This window comes from Neomonachus schauinslandi, chromosome 10 (assembly GCF_002201575.2).
Source record: "Neomonachus schauinslandi chromosome 10, ASM220157v2, whole genome shotgun sequence".
NCBI lineage: Eukaryota > Metazoa > Chordata > Mammalia > Carnivora > Phocidae > Neomonachus > Neomonachus schauinslandi.
Window position 1 is genome coordinate 99,745,057 of NC_058412.1, and position 22,890 is coordinate 99,767,946.

General features: G+C 45.5%; 1 protein-coding gene across 1 annotated transcript in view; it reads right to left on the bottom strand.

The window, feature by feature from the left end:
* Positions 1 to 6,965: 6,965 nt before the first annotated feature.
* Positions 6,966 to 22,890, bottom strand: part of ISM1 (isthmin 1) — a 78,341-nt gene continuing 62,416 nt past the window's right edge. The window contains exons 4-6 of the mRNA XM_021700675.1: positions 17,584 to 17,727; positions 12,578 to 12,667; positions 6,966 to 9,030 (exon numbers count right to left, since the gene is read on the bottom strand). Of these exons, the coding sequence (XP_021556350.1) occupies positions 8,513 to 9,030; positions 12,578 to 12,667; positions 17,584 to 17,727 (752 nt within the window). The 3' untranslated portion in view covers positions 6,966 to 8,512. The remainder of the gene's footprint in view (positions 9,031 to 12,577; positions 12,668 to 17,583; positions 17,728 to 22,890) is intronic.

The following is a 22,890-nucleotide window of genomic DNA, read 5'->3' on the forward strand; positions in this document are numbered from 1 at the left end:
TGGGCAGTATCTGCTAAAGATGTGCACACCCTAGGACCTGTTAATTACACTCCCAATACAAATGTGTGCAGACAAGCATGAAAAGATGCACCCTGGACCATTCACAGCAGTGCTGTTTATAAAAGCTCCAAATTGGCAACCACCCAAATGGTAGAAAAGGTAGAGACATGCAACCTAGACAGTGATGAGAATGAATGACCGATAACTACAACCAGCAATATGGAAGACTCTCACAACACAATGTTGAACAAAAGATGCGAGACCTCAGGGAGCACATGCTGTAGGATTCCACTGACGTTCGAAATCAGGCAAAACCAATATCGGGTCACGACACCGATTACTTTTGGTGGGAAGTGGGTACTAACTAGAAGGTGGCGCAGGAGTGATGGGGATGTTTTAGTTATTTGATGTTGAGGTAACATTGACATATGATGAAATTCAATTTTTTTCAATAAGGGCCCGATTCAGTGAGTTTTGACAAATGCAGACAGTTGTGTAGCCACGACCCTAATCGAGACATAGAACATTTCATCCCAGGGAGCTCCCTCAGGAAGCTTCTATTCTCTTTCTTGACTCTGGTCACGAGTGTGTTAGCTTTGTGAAAATTCACTGAGCCACACGTTTATGACACGTGTACATTTTTCCGATTGTATGTTATACATCAGTCCAATGTTTGAAGGGTATTTTTATTTATTTATTTATTTATTTATTTATTTTTTTGAAGAGTATTAAAAAAAAAGGGTTAGCCCCAAAGAATGGCAGCTGGCCATGAGATGGCTGGTTGGGTGGCAGAAGGAATGAATGAGGAGCAGTGGGGAAGGCGGTTGGAATGGCACAGGGTAGAAATCTTGAAGAAGAGGAAACAGAGAGTGAGTTTGCTTTTATCTCAAGGTTTGGTTTTGTATATTTGCTGATGGTGATTGGCATGAACCAGCCTTTATCTTCCTAGAATGGGATCCCTGCTTTCCTCCTTTTTTTTCTCCTTATAATTCTCCTTAATTTCTCCTGTAAGAGCGGGACAGAGTGTTCAAGAGTCGCTCCATGGAGGGCTTTCTCCAGAGACCTGGGGAAGGCGGCCTTGGCCTCCACTCAGTAGAGTCAGTCCCCAGGTGAGGACCCGAAAACATTCTTGAAGAAAGGCCTTCCCTCCAGAGCAATCAGCACAGAGCATCCCACTCTCTTTTGACTGGAAGAACCTTCATCACGTGGTTCTGAGGCATGAGGCCTCTGGAAATCTCTTCCTGCTCAGGGCTGGTCCCTAAGGGGGGATTTGAAGGCTCCTTGGGAACAGGACTGCATCAGTGGTCTGGGTCTCCCCGGTCTTCCCCTGTGTAAATACCTCACCTTAGTTATACCGACAGCCGGGGGCAATGAGTTACTTTAGAAGCTCCAAAGAGGATTTTGTCCTGGGAAATCCTGGCTTTCCTCTTTGCCTTCCCCTGCCTCCTTGTCCATTTGCTAAGCTCTCCAAAGATAAAACAAAACCAAATCCAGGCCGGGTGTAGAAGGGAGTACAGGAGGACAGAGCTGGACAAAGTGAAACCGCACGTCTACTGGTGTGAAATTTCGAACTGGTGCTTGTTGAGATCTGCTAATGCTCCATTTCTCTAAGGAATTAAAGGTGTACTTCATTTAGAACCTAACATGCAGCCATGACCTTTGTGAAAAATAAACTTGGCTGCATAGAAAAAATTCCTTTTTTCTTTTTTAGAAGTCAGGCTTGAAATTTTTATATCCTTTGAGTCATGTTTTTGAAGCAACTGGCCGGTTGATTCAAGAAATGTTACTTTCCCAATTCAAACATGACATTTTGAAAATCATCCATGAATTACATGCCTCAGGAATGAAAGGCTTTTCTGTGCCATTTAAAAGTTGTCTTTATTTTATTTTATTATTATTATTTTTTTTTATTTTGAGGGCAATCATGAATATCTGTAAGGGCATATTTATTACTCCCAAAACAGATAGAAAATTAGCAGTCACAAAGTTCTTCCCCAGCTTTGCTTTTGCAGCTGTGTCTCAATCCAGTCCCTCTACCACTTGCCCTGCCACTAAAATGGTTGAGGATGATGTTCTTTTTACCATTCCAGGCAAGGCACTGATCTTTGTATGTTGGCTTTCCAAACTTCTACATGGAGATGGAGATAGAAAAAAATAAAAAACAAAAAACAAAAAACAAAACAAAACAAAAAACCGCAACTGTCTCTAAGCTTTTTTCTTCTGGTTCAACAAAGAGTTGCTAGTCCCATAAACTTATTTCCTAAGAAGTCTTACCTTCTGATCCCAGAAAGTGCCCCTCTTCTTCTAATCCCATATGGTAAACCAATACTAAGCTTCAGAAAAGCACCAGGCTGTAAGCTTTCTGTCTTAATTTATACTACTGTATTCAGGATCTGTACACATGGATGTATGTTCCTGTGGATACCCACCCAGTAATTACCACGGCAAGCCTTTAATTAGTCTGAAATAGTGCAGGCATAATGGTGACAACCCACACATTTTTCCATTGGAAATTGTAAGTGGATGACAAAGGGAGAACCCCGTCATCTTCCCTCCCCACACATAATTTCCTGTGAAGTTTTTCATGATTTTGTATGGCAGGCCAGAATCCCTGCTCATGGGGGTATTGATCACTGTTGCTCAGTTGACTAGAACAGTGCTACTCAAAGTGTGGTCTGTGGAGCAGGGCTGATTTGTAGTCAGCAAGGAGATGAATTCGAAAGTTAGGAGACGGTTTCACCAATTTTTAGAGGGATCTGGCAGAGTCATTTTCTGTCTGTTGGATCTAATCATAAAAACTGGGGGCTTATTATTTGTTTTGTAAAAGCTCAAAAATCTAGTAGAGCCCCAATCTCTTGTCAGAATGAGATTGAATTTTCTTTTTTGGTAGAGATATCACCAACAGTAAAACCTCCTCTCCACATGAGCATGATGATAATAATAGTAAGCTTATATTTGAATGGCACTCAGTAAGTATTAAAGCATAAAGTTATGTCTTGGTTTGAGACTCCCCCAAAAGAGAATCTAGAGAGAATGATCTGAGCAGATAGCACACTGGAGAAATGATTCCGGCAAGCAACAGAAGGGGGGTGGGGGAAGAAACATGGGGATGGGAAGGAAGCCAATAAATGGCGTGTTAGCAAAGAAGTTACCACTGTGGGTGAAGGGAGCTCAGTCAGACTGGGAGCTCTGAGAATAGTATAAAATATGCTTCAGAATTGCTCCACTTAAGGGTGAGGAGGCTGGGGTATTCATCCACATAGTTCCTCTAGGTCAGCTGTTAAGTGCTCCTGGGGGGGGGGGGGCACTGTTAACTCCCTGGCACTTTACTCTGTTCCTTGTGCAAGCCAAGGGGCCCCACTGCCCAGAGAAAGAGATCAGGCAAAGGCTTGATCAGTTGAGAGTTGGGCTGGTGGACTTCCACCTGAGAGGCTGGTGGACATAGATGTGTAGGAAGTGTGGTAAGTGCCAAGGGGGATGTGCCAGCAAGTAGGTAGAACAGGTGGTCTTATCCAATTGATAGATGGGAAACTGAGGTCCAGTTTAGCACTATAATGCAATGTGGAAGATGGTGAGGGGCTGGGAAGGACTTCTCTTCTTTGGTCGCCTACTTTGGGCCCATCCAGAGATCCTTCTGCTGACTTTCATTCCTGCCTTGTGTAACCAGGTAGTTGGTGGTTTACCGCTGTGGCAGACACAGGCTGAGTGCTCACATTGCCAATCTCGGCTTCCTGCACCCCCAACGCCCCAACTAAACTCTATTTCCCAATTGTCCTCGCAGAAGAGTGTGGCATGGAACAGAGCTGTGGAGATGGAGAGGAAATGATGTACAGTACTTCTCTGCTTGACCTACGTAAACCTTTATGCTTGTCCTGCCCGCTCTTTACTCTTCAAGCAGGCTGGAATAGAGATGACCCCCAGGACATCCTAGAGAGTCACAACTTGAAGATAGCTGAGCCACAATATGGAAGGAGCCTGGACCCCTGGGTCATCACTTAGAAGAGAGTCACTTGACCAGAAACAGACCCTAGCTTTTTACTGGGTTAAGCCACTGTGATTTTGAGGATTATCTATTACAGCAACTAGTATTGCCATAAATAATGCAACATACATGTGTGATCAAATAATTTATTTTTCTTTATATCACCTATCATTATCTCAGATTATGTACTTATTTATTTTTCGGCTGTCTGCCCTCCAACAGAAAGACTCGGATTTACATACTGTTGTATCTCTGGTAGCTGGAACAATGCCTGGCAACTAGGAGATGTTCAATATATAGTTGCCAAATGACTAAATCCCAACGTCTAAGCTTCATGGCACATGGTATCTGACAGGCCCCAGGAACTTCGTGGCTCTTATCTTAGTTTGTTCTCATAACAACTGTATGAGGAAACGGAAATGCACAGAGGCTGATTAACCTGTCCAGTGGAACCCTGCCGGCAGGTGTGGGAGCCGGGACTGGAATACAGGTCGTTTGAGTCAACCTTCAAATTCTTAAGTCCTCTCTGCACATTGCCTGACGTCTGCCCAGTGCAGTGCTATGAGCTCAGGGTGTGGAAAAGTAAGGGACACGACACCTGCCCCAGAGGCCCACCCAACCGACGACAGCATGGGACTTGCCTGTGGGAGGGAAAACAGGCCAGACTGTTCTTCTAGAAATGTTGAGCTTGGTTACTGACCCAACCAGAGCCAGAGCTCAGCTATAGGATCAAGAACGACCAAGCTGAGCAGAATATGTAGAAATAAAGCCAGATCCTCTGTGCCCAATATGAGACACCGTAAGGGTTGATGCAGGGACATTTGGCAGATTTGAACAATCTGAGTAAAGGCAGAGTGAGTGAGAGAAAAACAAACAAAACCCAAACTGATCCTGTGAGTGTCGGAAGGGAGTAGAAGGAAGGGAGTGTGAGGAAGGGAGTAGAACAAGGATTAAGGTTATGAATGTTGGCTTGGTGATTAGAAAGAACTGGCTTCAACCAGCTCTTCCAAACACTCCAGAGACTATAATCATGGTGGATGATTTTACTGGGGCCAAGGAGAAAGCCCCTTGTCCCAGTCCTCTTCCTCAACTTTCCCATGTGTGGCCACTAGAGGGCCTTGGGCATCTCTGTTTGCCCCTCTTGGCTCGCTCACATGGGGCACCCAAGAGGCCCAGTGGATTATTAGAAAAGGGGCTCTTTTTCCAGGGAGAATTGAAGGAGCAAAAAATCTGATGAGAGGTCTTTGTAGAGCACTTGCTGAGGGGTGATATTTAGGGACTGCGGGTGAGGGTGCAGGCAGCCTACTCTGCTGCAGGTGAAGTTGGCCCTTGAGCTCATGATCCACTTGCAAGGAAGGAATTACTTGGGGTTACCCTGGAGCTGGCTTGAGGTCCTGCGCTGAAAATGAGATAAGATTGCCTTGTCTTATCAGATACCCGAGTAGAGGGGTTCTGGCTTTCTGAGTATCACTCATTGGCTTTGGGACTGAAAACTAGCTTATCCTGATAGAGGCAGACCATAGTTCAGCGAATTTCCAGAGGTATGGCACTAACCTGATGATGTATAGGAGACCAGGGATGTATTCAGTAGGCAAAGAGCCCAGGGGCCCTCCCCTGCCCCCAATTCACCTCATCTTCCAACTCTCATTTTACTAGGTCAGCAAGGTCTGGTATGAAAAGGCAAAGAGCCTGTTGAAAATATTGTTCATATCAGTCATTCTCACTTTAGTAGGAAAGAACTCTGTTCCTTTTAATCTTCCATGCTAAATCCTTAATAAAGACATCTTAGATATAGCTCCAAAACTTAACTACTCTTGTTCCTCTGCTCATCACTCTAAATATACTGGCCTTCAGAAAACACCAATTTCATTCCTTGTTCCTTGTTTTTATTCTTACTTTTTTCTAACTCCAAGTATGTCCACTTCCCCCTCCCTCTTCTCTGCTTTATGAAATACCACTCCTCCATTAGCCCCAACAGGTACTTCCCTGATTCCTGCCTGTTTTCCCATAGTACTTTGCACTTACCCTTAAAGAAAACATTAGAGGGTGTTACTGTTGTACATTTTTTTCTCTCATCACTCAGTTGAGCTCCTCATGTGTTTCATCTCCAGTCTCTGCTTGAATACCTGTCCCAACAGGGAACTCACCACCTCAAAGGCAATGCAATCCATTGCAACCAACTTTCTTTTTTTTTTTTTTAAGATTTTATTTATTTATTTGACAGAGAGACACAGCGAGAGGGAACACAAGCAGGGGGAGTGGGAGAGGGAGAAGCAGGCTTCCCACTGAGCAGGGAGCCCAATGCAGGGTTCGATCCCAGAACCCTGGGATCATGACCTGAGCCAAAGGCAGACACTTAAAGACTGAGCCACCCAGGCGCCCTGCAACCAAATTTCTTTGCAAAAAATGGTTTTCTTATTATTAGAAACCAAATCTGCTTCCCTGATATATAGATATATTGATTCTCTCCCTATCAGTTCAGTTGTTTAAAATTCCTTCAGATGTTGATAAAGCTTCTCATGTCATAATAGAAATAGCTTTTAAATATAAATATTCTGAGAAGGGACATACATGGGTAATTCATTCTAAAGTGTATATGATTGATAAAACCTTTTCCAAAAGAACATATTTTATTAGGGGAACTTAGGGGTGGGATCAAGAATACCAAAGGCACCACCAGGACACCAATAATTTGATATAGTAGAAAGAGCATTGGGCCAGGAAATGAAAGATGGGTCCAATGTGATATATGTTTTTTTCCTGGGTTTTGGTTTTCTCATCTGGAAAATGAATAATCTGCATAATGAGTAGTTCTACTTACTTCTGTCATTGCAGAATTTTGTCCTGCTCACCTGGATGGTCTTTTTTTGGAAAGGGATGGGGGGAGGTAGGGGAGGGGTAGGGGTAGAGGGAGAGAGAGAACCTTAAGCAGGCTCCAAACCTAGCATGGAGCCTGACACAGAGCTCGATCTCATGACCCTGAGATCATGACCTGAGCCGAAATTAAGAGTTGGATGCTTAACCAACTGAGCCACCCAGGTGCCCTTCACCTGGACTCTCAAGCCTTTGTTCTGGCCTGCTTTTCTTAGCTCGTTTTTAGCTCTGAGTGGGCAAAAACTTACCGGTGTGTCAGTGAGTTCAGCCTCCTGGGGACTGGCTTGACATTCTTGGTGCCAAAGATGCCATGAGTTATACCACCCACCATCACATCAATCAATGAGCCTTTTATTCCCACCTGGTTTGAACCTTCCTTTCTCCTGCCTTGACGCCCTGGGCCTACTCTTTATGGTATTTGCATCATAAATATTTGCAGGTTACACATTTATTGCAGGTAACACATTTTATCGTGATTTTATGATATATTCTCTTTTCCTGGAGTTTTGCAAGGAAAGATTGCATAAGAACAAACTCTTTGTCTTAAGTTCCACACTACATAACCAGGTCATATTACAATGCTTGATGCACAAGACTCAATGACTCAATAAATACTTTACAAAAATAATGTAGTTTTTTCCCGCTTTCTTAAAACATAAAAAAAAAATTAGGATTTTCAAGACTTGAGTCCCCCTACTCTTTTTATATGTATTTACTGGTAATATATTGGTGGAGAAAAAAATTGTTACGATGGTATTAGAATAAAATAGATGAAATGAGGTCCATGTTCTTTTCCCATCTATTTTGCTTTTATTTTTTCTTTTGGAAAAGTGCTACTACCTGTTTTTATGTCCGACATTCCCGCAGGCTTCTGAACCTCCCACTAAGACATGAGCAGAACTTCTGCCACTCTGAAGCCTTTTAGTAGAATTATAGCATTATGCTAATATTGGCCTTTTATTTTAAAGCCTATTTAAAACCAGTCCTCAGATTTGCCCCTAAAATACCCCTGTGCCCCCCACCCCCTATCCAATCTTAGGCAAGGGCATGTTGGAAGCCGAGACGCCAGCAAGGTGCGTCATGACTAAAGAACATTTGGTTTAAGGTGGGCGTTTTCTTGTTTTTGATACACTTCCATTGAGTTATTTAGTTTTAAAAAAGTTACTCCAAAATTCCCTTTCTCTTCCACCTCCTTAAGCCCCTGTCTGAACTCTCACAGAAGTGATTAAACAGTTTCACAACTCCAGCGAAAAGATTATGCTTAAGTCACATTCATATTAAATAAGTTATATATAAAAACTGCTTATAACGTTTACAACTCAGTCTTTCCCTCTTTGCTTCTCCTGGAAGCGCAGGATCTGGGTGTAAATCGAGTCCCACCCACTATGGCTTCCAGGTTCTTCTTCTGGCTCCTTTGTCCTCATCCTCCTGCTGACATCACCCCTCAGAGGGATTCCAAGGAGCTCTGCGGGCATTTTGGATGGCAAGGTGGCTTCAGACGGCAGTCACCCGGGCCTTGTGCGCACCCCTAGTGTAATTTATGGAAAATACCCACGTGGTATATACAAATATCCATGGATGCGGATAAGACGAACTCTGCCCCGGCGGCAGATCAGCGCAGTGCGTTTGTGTCAAAATGCCGGAGGTGACATCTCCTTAGTACTCCCTGGCCTCTTGGAACTGCTTGATGTAATCTTCGTCCGAGGGGCTCTCCGTGCACTTCTGTCCATTGTTGGGAGGCCGGGCCTCGTTGTATCTGCTCCAGTCGCCCTTGCAGATAATCCAGGGCAGGACGTCCACCTTGTAGTGGAGCTCCGCTGAGAACTCGGTGCTGATGAGGTTGGGCGTCCCCGCCCCTTTGCCCCTGGTGATGAGCTGCATGTTGTCGCCATAGCAACAGTGCTGGGCGGCCAGCGTGGTGCTCTCCAGGGACAGCATGGAGCGAATGCAGTACCGGGCCGTGGGCTTGTAGATCTCCAGCTTCTCCTTGGGCCCACTGGCGTCCTTCCAGCGGAAGTCCTTGCGCTTAATGCGATCAAAGATGTCCGCGGTGCTGTAGGCCACCTCGGTGGGGTAGGAGCACGGGCAGCTGGGCAGGTCATTGATCACCTTGTGCATGTACTTCTTTAAGAACTCACTTTTGCAGCTCATCCATCGCTCGCAGCTGTCCGTGTCTGAGAAAGACCACAGAGAAACCTGCTCACCACATGCAACACCGGGGGCAGGTTAACACTGAAGTCAACTCCTCTCCTCCCAGGGGCAACCCCTGCTGTCCCCTGGAACCACCAGCCCTCGATTTGGTCATGCTCACCCCCCTTGAACTTGGGAACTTTATTTATAAGGCAACCTCCTCCCCACTTTATACTATGAAAAATGTTCAGACACAGAAAAGTAGAGAGATGATACATCAGCAGTGACTACCTGTCAGCAATCACCTAGATTTAACCATTACAGTTGCTTCATCGGTCTTGTTTCTTGAAAATATATGATATTATTATCCCTGAATTTTAGTAGGCATCTGGAAAAAAAGGGAGGATAGGGGGCCTATAACAAAATGAACAATAATACAGGGCAATTTTGAATCTCCTCTTTAAGTATCTGGTGACAAGTAGGACTAAGTTTTATTTGTGCCACTCACCGACAGGTTTAAGCTAGAGCTGGTGGCCTAATCTCTTAACCACAGGCACTGGAGGGTGACAATCCCTGTAAGCAAATCCATATGATAAGATGCCTCAAAGAGGAAGGGGCTGGTAGCCCTTGCTTTTAGGGAACTTAACATTTAGGCCAGAGGCCACTGACCTCTAGGCTTTCAGCCAGAACCTGCCCCTAGAGGTTGTTGTATTTGGACCTTACAATATTAAAAAATGCTGAATTCATTGTTAATTAATTAATTGTTGAAATAATTTAAGACTTAGGTGGTTCCAGTTTATTAATGTGGATTCCTGGTTTTATTTGAAAAACCAAGATATGTTTGTGCTGGTCCTGCCCCCAGGAACAGGCCACTTGTACAAACCAAGGTTGAGCAGAAAAAAATCTGCTGGGGTTGTCTGGGGGTGTGGAAAACATTCGGTGTCACGGGGACAGAGTTTATGGGGAAGGAAGGCTGTTGGTGTCAGATCTTGGGGCTCTTCAGTGCAGTTTAGGCTTGTTCAGAGGACACTAGGGAACCACTGAAGGTTATTAAGGACAGTGAGCTATTGGCTGAGCTGTACAGGAAGAAGATATATTCAGCGCTGGTATCAGTTGCAAGAGTCCAGGTGGGAAGGGAGAGAACAGGAGGGATCAAGCGTGCTCAGAGAGTTAGGGCCACCGGGCCTGGGTGGGCTTGAGGGGAAGGAGGAGAGACATCAGGAGTGACTCCCCAGCTCTGACTCAGGTGCCTGGGAGGCTGGTGGTGCCCGAAGAAGGAATCAAGTGGCCAGGATGGGGGCAGGGTTGGGGGCAGTTTGGAGGAGGGCTCAGGCTTCTCTTCAGTGGAATGAGGAAGAGAGAGATGGGGCGTCTCTCAGGAGCTCAGAAAGGCCTGGCCTAAGATGAAGAGTGTGGGATCTTGTGTTCGGCTCCCTGGGATCGAATTCCAGCTCGATGGAATTAGTAGCTCATGCCCTTGTGCAGGTATAGTCTCCCTCCCGGGGCTTCAGTATCCTCATCTCTAAACTGGGGATGAAAAGAACGCCTGTCTCCTACAGTGCAATGAGGATTAAACCGCAGGAACGTAGGGAGCCCTCCGCACAGGTTCCAGGGTGCGATGAGGATTAAACCGCAGGAACGTAGGGAGCCCTCCGCACAGGTTCCAGGGTGCTGCCGGCGGGGATGTGCTAAGGCTCCACTGGGGCCTGAGTTCTAAGATTCCAGCCCTGTGAGCCCCGGACTGAACAGTAGGGAGAGACTGCAGGCTCCCTCCTGGGAAATGTGTTTCTGCAAAGCCAGGGAGGGTCTCCTCCATCAGGCAGGTCTTCAGAGACAATATTCAGTGAGGCCCTAGAAAATGGCTTGGTCATTTTCCTTCCAGTGTGGAAGGTCATCATAATTCATGTACCTACAGAACATACACTGACTCGTTTTTATCTATCAAACTTGGTAGGTGTTCAGTGTGATGGGCACGTTCTAAATGCTCTGCCAATATTAACTCATTTAATTCTATAATAGCTCTACAAGGGGGCCCTATTACCTCGTACCATTTTGCAGATCAGATAACTGAGGCACTACTAGATTGACAAGTGACCCTGTGCAGATCAAGCTGTGTCCCACCTCGGCGAGGCTTCTTCTGTTTGTCCTTCTCTATCCTCATTCCATGTTTTCCCTTGCCCTGGAAGGTTGTCCTATGTGGACTCTATCAATGGGCCCCTTGAGCCCTGACTTCTCTTTGGGTTGAGCCAAAGGGAGGACCTGGCCAGAGACCAGGGGCAGAGAGGAGAGTGAGGTCAAAGTATTTGTTCCTGTGGTTCCTCCCTCATTGTTGCAGGTTGGCTACATCCTTCTGAGAGCCCCGAGTGCTGGCAGGCAGCCCTCTCCACACAGATACTCTGGTCCCTTCAGGCCAAGGGGTGGTAAGGGCTCCCCACTGTTCTGTCCAGCCCTTCTTGGTATCCATTCTACCCTGCTCATCACAACTTTGCCAACAGACCCTCATCGAATGCTCCTCAATTACCTGATTCCAGTGTGTCATGTTTGTTCCTGCCCAGAACCTGATTGGCACCCATCCTTGCTCATCTCTGTGTGTCTTTAGTCCCACCTCAGGTGTGGCTTTGTGCTACTGGACCTATCCTCTTCAAAAAAGCAAGCAGCTACCTGTTGCAAGGTGTGCAATATGGAAAGACCTGAGAAGCTCTCTGCCCCCAAGAGACAAACTTTGTTGCTCTACCATTTTTATGTAAATTTCCCACATTTAGTCTCTAATTTCTTTTGGGGTGACAGGGGTGGGGTAGTCAAATGTATTGTGTTTGCAGAAAGTTCCTGCCAAAGGTAGTTTGTGCATATGAAGGACTGAGGTTGAAGCCCTGGGTCACACAGGATGTCCAAACTGACTCCTGTTTGGCCAAGGTTGAAGAAGTTTTGGGTGGCACACAGACATGTGACAGGAGTCTCACCTTTCTGCAATAAAGAATTGCATCCTGAAGCACATGAAGCTATTTTTAAAAAGGAAGCTTTTCCCTTGCACCTGAGTAGTCACTTGCAATTTGGCTTGGTTCATGTGGATTGTGTTTGGTCTAGCACTTTCGAGCAGACAAGTAGCAGGGTATGCCAAAGGTTTACAAAAAATGTATGCAGTAGAGGGAGGCAGTCACAATACTGAGAGAGCTCCTTTTCCCTCCTTTTGCTACAGAACCGAGACCAGCATTGCCTGACTTCTTGGGGACACTCAGTGAGGGCTGTCAGAAGAGATTCCATGTGGCCTGAGGCCCCACTGGAGACTGAATCCATGCTGAGGAGAGAGCGGCCCTGTCCCACTTCTTGCCATGGAAGCTGGATAGTAAGCAAGGTGGACACAGAGGCCTCTCTGCTCTGCTCAGCCTGCTGCAGGAGGCACGGGACGGCTCTCTCTTGCTTGGAGTATATTCAGTGAGCAAGAAATACGCTGGGAGAACTAGACCCCATAAGAGGAAAATGAAACACTTAAATGGATCCTAGGACCGGATGGCACTGCAAAGGCAAAGGAATCTCCAAAATAGTAGATCAATATTTGGATTAGAAAAAAAGGGGGAAAAAAAATCTCCTTACCAACTTCAAACAGTTTGGTGGCATTAAACTCCTCGCTTCCGGCCAGGAGACTCACTTCGGTGGCAGCTGTCCTGAAGGTGTCTTCAATTCCTAAACACAGACAGGAGCTAATTTTTCCCTAGTTATATGGAAAAAGTGACCCCCCACCTCCCCAGCAAATCAAGAAACAAATACACCTGAACAAAGCCTTTTTTGTATTCATTACTACTCTTGGGTAGGAACTTGCCAGTGGAGAAACAGTAAAAAGCAGGTAGTAGAGCATAAAATATATTAAACCCCCAGATACCATTTGCAGCATGAAATCAGAACCAAATGTGCCTGAATGAGTCTTAAGGAACTCATTCACTAGGCCCCGGAATGGGGTTTGGGGCAGGGGGGGACACGTGTCTGTCTACAAGACTGTCTGTCTGGTGGTGTCAGGGTGACAAACTGGATTAGAGGCAGTGGTTAATATTTTGTCTAGTGGTCAATACCAGTTTTCAGGACCGACTGACTGGGTTCAAATCATTCCTAGCCTGTAACCTCGGGCAAGCCACTTAACCTTCATGTGCCTCAGCTTTCACATCTGTAAAATGAGGAGATACAAATGCCCCACCTCATAGAGTTAAATGCAATCAATGAATTATGTGTAAAGAAAGCACTTACAGCAGTAAGTGGTGAGTGTTAGCTGATAATTTCTCCAGGTGTATTTTCTAGCTCATTTTGAGGATATAGCAGTCCATAGCTAAAGAGCAGATACCTCACATTCTAGGACGTCTAGCACTGCCCATGATGCTTCAAAGAGAGTAAGCTGGGCTTGTCATTACTTGCTCTGAGTGGCTGAATCCAGTTTGTCTCCTACTTCCTGGTTCCCCTCTCCCTCCCTCAAGCTACCACTCCCATCCAGGCTTCCCTTACAAACAGGATTGCTGTGCTAGCTGAGGCATCTGAGGAGGCCAGGGTGGTGGAACATGGTAGTCTATGCTGGTGGAGAACCTTGGCTGCCTGCGAGGCATGACTTGATTTCCTTTAAGGGGCTCTCTCTGGCTTTATGTGAGGCCCCTTGAACTTCTTTGTAGGGTTGACCTAGGGGACAAGCTTTTACAGTGTAATCACTGCCAGGCGGGGGGGGTGGGGGTGGGGTTATTGCCTGCTCCATGATTCTTTCCAGTAAGGCTGAGAATCAACAAACCAAATAAAGAAAGAGATCCTGTAAGAAAAAAAATCCTTCATGTTCCAAAGGAACCCTGAAACACTGGACAGATGGCCCAGGAACAGAGAGGCAGAAAGGATGGAAGAAGGGCAGGGTCAGAAGAGAAGAAAATGTATAAGCAGGGCTACTGGGAACATTGCTCTAGGTGGTGAGAGAAAACAAGAAGGAAACAGTCAAAATGGTGGTCACCAGGTGGTAGACTTGGATCTGGGTACCAGCTCGGGACAAGAAAACAATAGGCAAGCCCCTGAGCCCCGACACTAAATGCTGTCTGTATCCACGGGTGGCTGAGCCCCATATCCTTTCTCCCGGTGGCAGTGGAATAGATTAATTGTTAAGACCATGGACTCTGGAATCAGACTGCCTGAATTCAGATTCAAGATTGATCTCTTGCTGCTTGTGTGACTCATGCAAGTTAACCCCATGCCTGTTTCCACAGCTGTCGAGTGGGAGCAATAATAAACACCCACTTCATGAGGCAATTGCAGGGAAAATAAAATAAGGCACATGAAGACCTTAGAAATTTGCTTGATACTTAAGTCCTCAAAAAATCCTATTCTCCATGATCTTCATTATCATCTTTTTTTTCTTCTTCATCTTCATATTCTTTCTCTTCCTTCTTTGTTGTCTTCCTCCTCTTCCTCCTTCTCTACTTATTTATTATTTATGGGTTTATTTCCACCTATCTAAATCCCATCACATCAGACTTCCAACTCAGCTTCATTATGATGAGCATGAGAAAGATCAGGAAAAGCATCTTGATGGTTGCTCCACTTTCTGAAATCCACCCACATGCCTGACATAGACCAGAACAGCCACTTGTTAAATTTCAGCCCCATTTTCTACATATGCTCTTTGCTAACATACACATGCCCAATCTGATCTTTCCTCTCTCCCCTCAGAAACCCATTTGCTCTTCTGCTTCTTCTTCTTTTTTTAAAGATTTTATTTATTTATTTGAGAGAGAGAGAGAGAGAGCACGAGAGGAGGAGGGTCAGAGGGAGAAGCAGATTCCCCACTGAGCAGGGACCCCGACGTGGGACTCAATCCTGGGACTCCAGGATCATGACCTGAGCCGAAGGCTCAGGGTTGGGGTAACTGGGTGATGGGCATTAAGGAGGGCACGTGATGTGATGAGCACTGGGTGTGATATGCAACTGATGAAAGTGCCCACTTCCACTTCTTTTTTGTTTCAAATCTCAGCCTTATGGTCTGACAACTGAGTTCTAGGAATAGAAAGAGGAAGTCTGGGGGCACCTGGGTGGCTCAGTCGGTTATGGCCGGACTCCTGATTTTGGCTCAGGTCGTGATCTGAGGGTTGTGAGATTGAGCCTTGCATCAGGCTCTGCATTGAGTGGAGCTGGCTTGAGATTCTCTCCCTCTCCCTCTGCCCCTCCACTCACTTGCACTCTCTCTCCGCCCCCCCCAAAAATAAATAAAGAAAAGAAAAAGGAAGTCTGTATCAACCTCACACCCAAAAAACAAATAATCCAGTCAAGAAATGGGTGGAAGACATGAATAGACATTTCTCCAAAGAAGACATACAAATGGCTAACAGACACATGAAAAAATGCTCCATATCACTTGGCATCAGGGAAATACAAATCAAACCACAATGAGATACCAGTTAGAATGGCTAAAATTAATAAGATAGGAAACAACAAATGTTGGCAAGGATGTAGAGAAAGGCAAACCCTTTTACACTGTTGGTGGGAATGAAAGCTGGTACAGCCACTCTGGAAAACAGTATGGAGGCTCCTCAAGACGTTAAAAATAGAGCTACCCTACGACCCAGCAATTGCACTACTGGGTATTTACCCCAAAGATACAGATGTAGTGAAAAGAAGGGGCACATGAACCCCAATGTTCATAGCAGCAATGTCCACAATAGCCAAACTGTGGAAGGAGCCGAGATGTCCTTCAACAGATGAATGGATAAAGAAGATGTGGTTCATATATACAATGTAATATTATTCAGCCATCAGAAAGGGTGAATACCTACCATTTACACCGATGTGCATGGAACTGGAGGGTATTATGTTAAGTGAAATAAGTCAATCAGAGAAAGACAATTATCATATGGTTTCACTCATATGTGTAATATAAGGAATAGCACGGAGCACCACAGGGGAAGGGAGGGATAACTGAATGGGAAGAAATCAGAGAGGGAGACAAACCATGAGAGACTCTTAACTCTAGGAAACAAACTGAGGGCTGCTGGAGGGGGGGTGGGTGGGGGGTTGGGGTAACTGGGTGATGGGCATTAAAGAGGGCACGTGATGTGATGAGCACTGGGTGTGATATGCAACTGATGAATCATTGAACACTACATCAGAAACCAATAATGTACTATATGTTGGCTTATTGAATTTAAATTTAAAAAAAAAAGAAAAAGGAAGTTTGGGCACGTGGGGATCAAACTTTCTCTGAAATATCTTTCAGATATTCAGAAGCCACTCAGAATGTGCCGTTTCTTGGAAGAACCCGAGATCTTATTTTAAGCTGGTATTCTACCTGGCAACTGGAACACATGTAAAATGCAAAACTACAGACCAGGAGTTGGTAAATTGTTTTGTAAAGGGTCAGAGAGTAAATATTTTAGGCTTTGTGAGTCACATGTGGTCTTGGTTGCATATTTCTTCCCTCCTTTCCCCTCCTCCTTTTCCTCCTCTTCTTTCTTTTCCTCTTCCTTTTCCTTCTTCTTGACCCTTTAAAAATGTGTATGCTGTATAAAAACAGGCCACACTTTGATACCCAACTGCTACAGACAAACACAATTATTTTTTTACCTCCAATATGGCCTCTCACCAAGTTTACAATTAGTTTAGTTTTTAAAACACTGACAGTGCAGTTTATTTTTTTAATATTTATTTATTTATTTATTTTTGCTTTTGAATCTCTGGATTTTAATGCATTTGCCCAGAGTAGGCAATGCAGTTTAAAGTAATAATTAACTGGGGGCGCCTGGGTGGCTCAGTCCGTTAAACGGTTGACTTTTTTTTTTTTAAGATTTTATTTATTCATTTGAGACACAGAGATACAGAGAGAGAGAGCATGAGCAGTGGGAGAGGCAGAGGGAGAGGAAGAAGCAGACTCCCCACTGAGTCAGGAGCCCGATGTGGGGCTCGATGTGGGGCTCGATCCCAGGACCCTGGGATCATGACCTGAGCTGAAGGCAGACGCTTAACCATCTGAGCCACCCTGAGCGGTTGACTCTTGATTTCAGCTCAGGTCAGGGTCTCAGGGTCCTAGGATTGAGTCCAGCAGGGAGTCTGCTTCAGGATTCTGTGTTTCCCTCTGCCCCTCCCCCCATTTACTTTCTCTATCTCTCTCAAGTAAATAAATAAATCTTTAAAAAAAGGTAATAATTAACTGCCAAGTTTCCTGTTTCCTCCCACGGAGCCTTTAGCAAGTCTCCCGCCTCACCGACAGGGTTACCAGCATGGTTTTCCTGTATGCGTCTGTGAAGTCTCTCATCCTGGCTTCCTTATCAGACCATGAATGTCTCTCTGCATGTGTCTCTTCAAGGCACAACAAATCCCACATCAAAGGCCCAACTTAACCAGAGTCCCTCCTTTAAATTAAACAAGTACGCTGCGGCATTGTCTTCTACGTCATGGCCTTTGCAATTGTGCATAAGACTCAGAAAACCCATGTTTTCATCCATTCAGCTCATTACTCATCTCTTGTTTCAGTCTGGTCAGAATTCTTATTAGGGAAATGGTTGTCCTTTAAAAAGTCATTTTCTCAAAGGTCTAAATATAAATGAAAAATTTCCCCTTGAACTTGGAGCCACTCCCCTGCATAAACCCACCTGGGCAGTTTGGACGGTCACACGTCCTAGATTCTGTTGCAGTACATGCGTAGCCACAAGACCTGGTGCGTTTCTGGTTGCCATTCCCACAGGTGACACTGCAGACAGACCAGAGACTCCAGTCGCCCTCACCATCTGTGGAATCTGGAAGGGAGCCAGGGATACGGTCACCAGCCTCGCCCGAAGAGTCCCCAAATCCCCCTTGTCAAGTAGCCTGCCAGTTGTCTTCTCCCATTGTTCTCACCATTAGAGGGGACCAGATGTCAGCTGGAGTCAAAAGGCTTGTGGCTCCAGAGTTCATTTTAGGGATTAGCTTCATGAGAGCAGGGACTCTGTCTGAGGTTTTGAGCACTGCGGTGGTCAGCACGTGGCCAGGGCCTGACCCCTAGGAGGTGCCCAGTAAGACCTTCATGAGAATGCATGCATTTGTAGAGTATGGGATCATGCAATACTATGGTAGGTAGTTTCCAAAGATGACCACCATCACTTCCTTCCCTCCCCATACATACATTCATCGAGAGAGCAAGAGCGAGAGTGAGCAAGTGAGAGAGAGAGAGAGAGTTTATTTCCCCTTCCCTAAAATCTGAGCTGACTTCCACCCTAGGAGCCTGGCAGCTTCCGACTTTCGCTCTGGGCAATCCAGTCACTCTGAAAGAAGCTGAGGCTAAACCTGTAAATCATGGGCCACCACATGGAAGAGAGGAGGCACATGAGGGGCCTTAAGATACTACACAGGTGAGCGAAGCCTTGTTGAACCTTCTAGCCCTTCCCAGTGGACAGCTAAATAGAGCAGATGCCATGGCGAGCATGGCAACTGCCTCCTGGGGCCCTGCCTGAACTCCTGAGCCATGGAATCAAGAGATAATAAACTGCTGTTGTTTTAAGCCACCGAGTTTTGGGATGGTTTGTTATATAGCAGTAGATAACCGCTACATCATGGTAAAGCTAGAAATGATCCTTCGAGGTCATCACTTAATATCTATCCAATGAATATTTATTGAGCCCCTTTGTATGCCAGGCATAATTCTAGGTATATGGGAAATATCATTAAATAAAACTGTCAAAGATTTTTGTCCTGGTGGAACTAATATTTTCGTAGTAAGAGTCAGGCAATAATTAACACAAAATGAGTAAGGTACACAGTATATTAGAAGCCAAGAAAAGGTATGGAAAAAAGAAGTAGACCAACTAGGGGGGCCTGGGCATGTGAGGGGTGTGAGGAAGGTCGGTATATTATCAAGAATAAGTTTCTCCTTTTAAAAGTAAAGAAACTAAGTCCTAGAGTGATTGTGGGGGGACTTACCCAAGGTCATAAGGGTAACAGAAAGGAAAGTTGGGGTCCTCGTGCTGAGCCCTTGATCTCCACAGCATGACTCCCTCTGCAGCATCTCTCCTCTGTAATAATTTCTCCTGGTTCCTCCAGATCCTCCTACAGCCTTGGGGCCTCTGCCAGTGCCAAGCTTGGCGCTATAGGCATGTGCTTTGCTGGGAAGGGGTCCTTTCGGTTCCTAACAGGTCGTGGTGATCATTATTATGTAGGCCTGGCAAGAATGTAGTCCACACATGTTTCTACCTGCAGTGTGGGCTCTTTGCCAGACTCCCAGGCTGTTGTTTACATGGTGCTCACTCTGAACACTCCTCAGGCAAACACAGGGCCACTGAGTCTCCTCAGCCCATTAAATGGAGTTGGGGGTGGGGGGTTGCTCATGGTTGTATTCTCAACCCTAACCCAGAGCAGAGAGTTTGCTCACAGGGTCCCCATCCACTTCTCCTCCTTCCCCAAAAGGAATCTCTTTGTATTTTGATCTTCTTCTAAAGAAATGGTTTTCCAGCAACACAGCCAAGCCAGATGTTTGAAACTACTGTCTCATGTGAAGGAGTTGGGCCTGTTTCCCCAGTGTGAGCCTCTTCATCTCTCCCATCTCTTACTAGGCATCAACACATAGAATTGGGGAGGCAAGCTGCTTCCGGAGGGAGAAACCACCTTGGTAGGGGCAGCTGCTGCTTCCTCCAAGACCTCTGGGGTCTGGTATCTCTTGGTAATGTCCCCAAGAACATCAGAGATATGCCTGGAACCATCATGACATCACACTCTCATCAGGGGGAGCATTCAGGTGCAGTGGGTAATAGGCACACATGAACACACTCAACCACATCCTACACATACCACCAAGACCAGCTTTGTTGAAGGGAACAACAACAACAAAAAGTCACAAATAAAGATTGTACTGTCATTAGACTCATCAAGGGGGTGGTGGGCCAGTTAGAAAAAGTTTATTAAATCACATAGGTAGAGTTCCTGTCACCTACATGGTGGGTACGTAACCAATGATGCCAAGTGGTGTTCCTGCTTGGCTCAGCAGAAGCAATGGGACTGCAGCCTTCTAGAAATCTCTTGCAACCTTTCCTTCCTGTTGCAGTAATATGGAGAGATAATTTTGGGAAATATCCTTGAACTTTGAGACTTAAGCATTAAACCTGCCATGAGGCTTATATCAGAATCTTTGCACAAGGTAATTTCTGGTCTTGGTTTCTTGGATCTAAATTACTACATGTTAATACTGTGTCAGATTATGTGAAAAATGACTTCCATAATTCCTCTCCCCATATCTACCCTTTGGTTACTTTCCTCTCCTGCTGACCCCCAGCCTGGGCTATGTGACTTGCTATGACCAACGGGAAAATATAATGCAAACAAAGCCTGGAAGAAAAGTGTTCGTGCATTAGGGTTTGCCCTCTTGCTGTAGAGAACTCTTCCAACACTATGTGAAGAGCCTGGGCTGGCCACCTTGAGGGTGAGGGACAGCTGGAGAAAGACCCCAGCCAGCCACCTGTCCAGCTGGGGCCCCACTGCTGAGGGAAGCCATCCTAGACCATCCAGCCCCAGCCAAGCCAGCCCAGAGCTGAAGAACAGTCCAGGCAAACTGCAGATTCTTAAGAGAGAATATGTTTGTTCTTTGAAGCTACTGGGGGGGGGGGTGGTTCCTTAAGCAGCAAAAGTTAACTGTTACAAATATACCATAAAATTCTCCCTAAAATATGCTTTCTAGATGGCTAGTGGACTCTGGAACAGTGAAGGGTTTATTATCCCAGTAAGTGGCTTTCTTCATGTTTTTATTTTAAATGCTCACAAAGCCCTTTATTTTCCAGACTTAAAACGTGGTCCCCCAAAGTCGGGCACAGAATAGATCCGTCGCCATGTGGCTAATCATTTCTATTAGGCTAGTGATGAAGGGCTAAGCGTGTATGTCAGCTCACCATCCTGAAGGCTCCGTAGCAGATTGTCTCAAGATGAATGTCCCAGGAAAGACCCTCCTCTTGGGGAATCTCTATTTGTTTAATGTGTGCGAAGGACAGAAGGCTTTGAGGGCAGTGTTCCTTTCTGCTTTAATAAAACAAGCCTGTTCTCATTTGCTCACCTGCCAGGGAGCATGGCTCAGAGCAGAAAATGAATGTGAACAGCAGTAATTGCTAAGATGACAACAATGACAGTAAAAACCAGTCCCTGTGACATCAAAGAGTTCAGTGAGGGAAGAAAACAATCTGCAGTGTACTGGGCTGAGAGCTGGGTTTCAAGCATGTCATTTGAAATTTTAAAGTAGTGATTAAGCAGTTTCAGGGCACTAGAGTTCTGTGGGTCAGTGACAGTGTCTGGGCAACTGGAGTGATTTGGGTCTTGACTTGGTCATGGGCAAGCCTCCACCACTAATCTTAGATGAGAGTGGCTACCAATTTTTGAGGGCCTGCTTTAACCAGCTTCTCTGTCTAAACATACTGATTAAACTCCTATAATAATCCTGTGGGTAGGTGGAAACATCCACCTTTTGTGGATAAGGAAACTGAGGCTCAGAGAGGTTAAGGGTCTTGCCTAACGTCACACAGCTCAAACCTGGCAGAGCTGGGATGAGATGTGAGGTCTCTCTGTGCCCGCCGTATGCTGTTCTATATCCCGGTACCCCTGCAGCTGTAATTCTGGCCCACACTGGCCTCTCTTTTTTAAGACATCCACTTAAGCCTTGACAAAACTCACTGTGAACTCTATTAAAATAGGCCTATGACCAGGCAGAGAATTGTAAAGAACGGAGTCCCAAACCCAGGTTATTGTAAGCAATACCCATCTGGTTTCATTATGCAGGTTATTCAGAACAATTTTGGGAATGGTATACAACTATTTGACAGAAAAATATTTGTTTGGACTCTTTCTTTGTCCTTGACGATACCTTAAGTATCTCTACAGAAGGCATTTCAAATGTAGCACCTCAAATACAGTCCAGAGTGGGAGCCAACTCATGGTCACATCATGTTCCCACAATCACCAACTAGGTCTAACTAACTTCCACCAACTTCCACCAAATAGGTCTAGGTGTTTTATAACGTAGTCTAAGAGAAGAGAAGCCTGGGCATTGGGACTTTAAACAACTGCTCAGGTGAGTATAAGGAGCAACCAAGGCTGAGGACTGTCACTCTGGAATAGTGGTGCTCAGTGCACCAGAGCCCCCTGGAGGGCTTGTTCAAACACAGATTTTGGGGACGCAGCCCAGAGTGTCTGATTCAATAGGCCTGGGGTTGGGGCCTGAAAATTTGCATTCCTGTCACAACCTCAGACCATGCTGATGCAGTTGATTTGGGGTTCACACCTTGAAGGCCATTGGTATAGAGGGAAGGAGCTGGGGCCAGGATTGGTAACTTTAAACACGCAATCGGGGGATTCTGATAGGGAGGGTCTGAGCTCCATTCTTCAAAACAATGTCCCCTGTGTGCTAAGCAAACAGGTTAAGCCAGAAACCTGTGACATGTCAGACTGGCACTCAGGGATCCTCTGGGTTTCTCTTGCTTTCCCTCCCATTTCTGTCTCCCAAGTTAAGCATGCATTTCTAGAAACCACTCTACTGTCTGAAGGGATATGTTATTTTTTGTTCCCCAGAGAGGCAGAATAACAAAGTGGTTAAGAGAACAAACTCTGGGCTCAGATTGCCTGAGATGAATCTTAGGTCTTGACCCTTGAGGTCAAGTTGCTTCACTTCTCTAGGCTTCAGTTTTCCCATCTGTAAAATGGGGTACCTGCCTGAGAGAGCTGATTAAATAAGCTAATATATGTGAGATGCCATGAAGAGGCAGTAGTGCATGGGAAGTGCTATATAAATGTTGGTGACTTTCTCTTGGAAAATAGATAAACTGGACTTCTGGGAAAGGGGAGGTTTTACAAGCCTCCTGGCTAGAAGGAGTATGGGAGTTCTCTTTCTGCTCCCCTAGCATCTGATGTGTATCTCTACCATGGCACTGTTTTCCTCTATCACTCAACTTTTC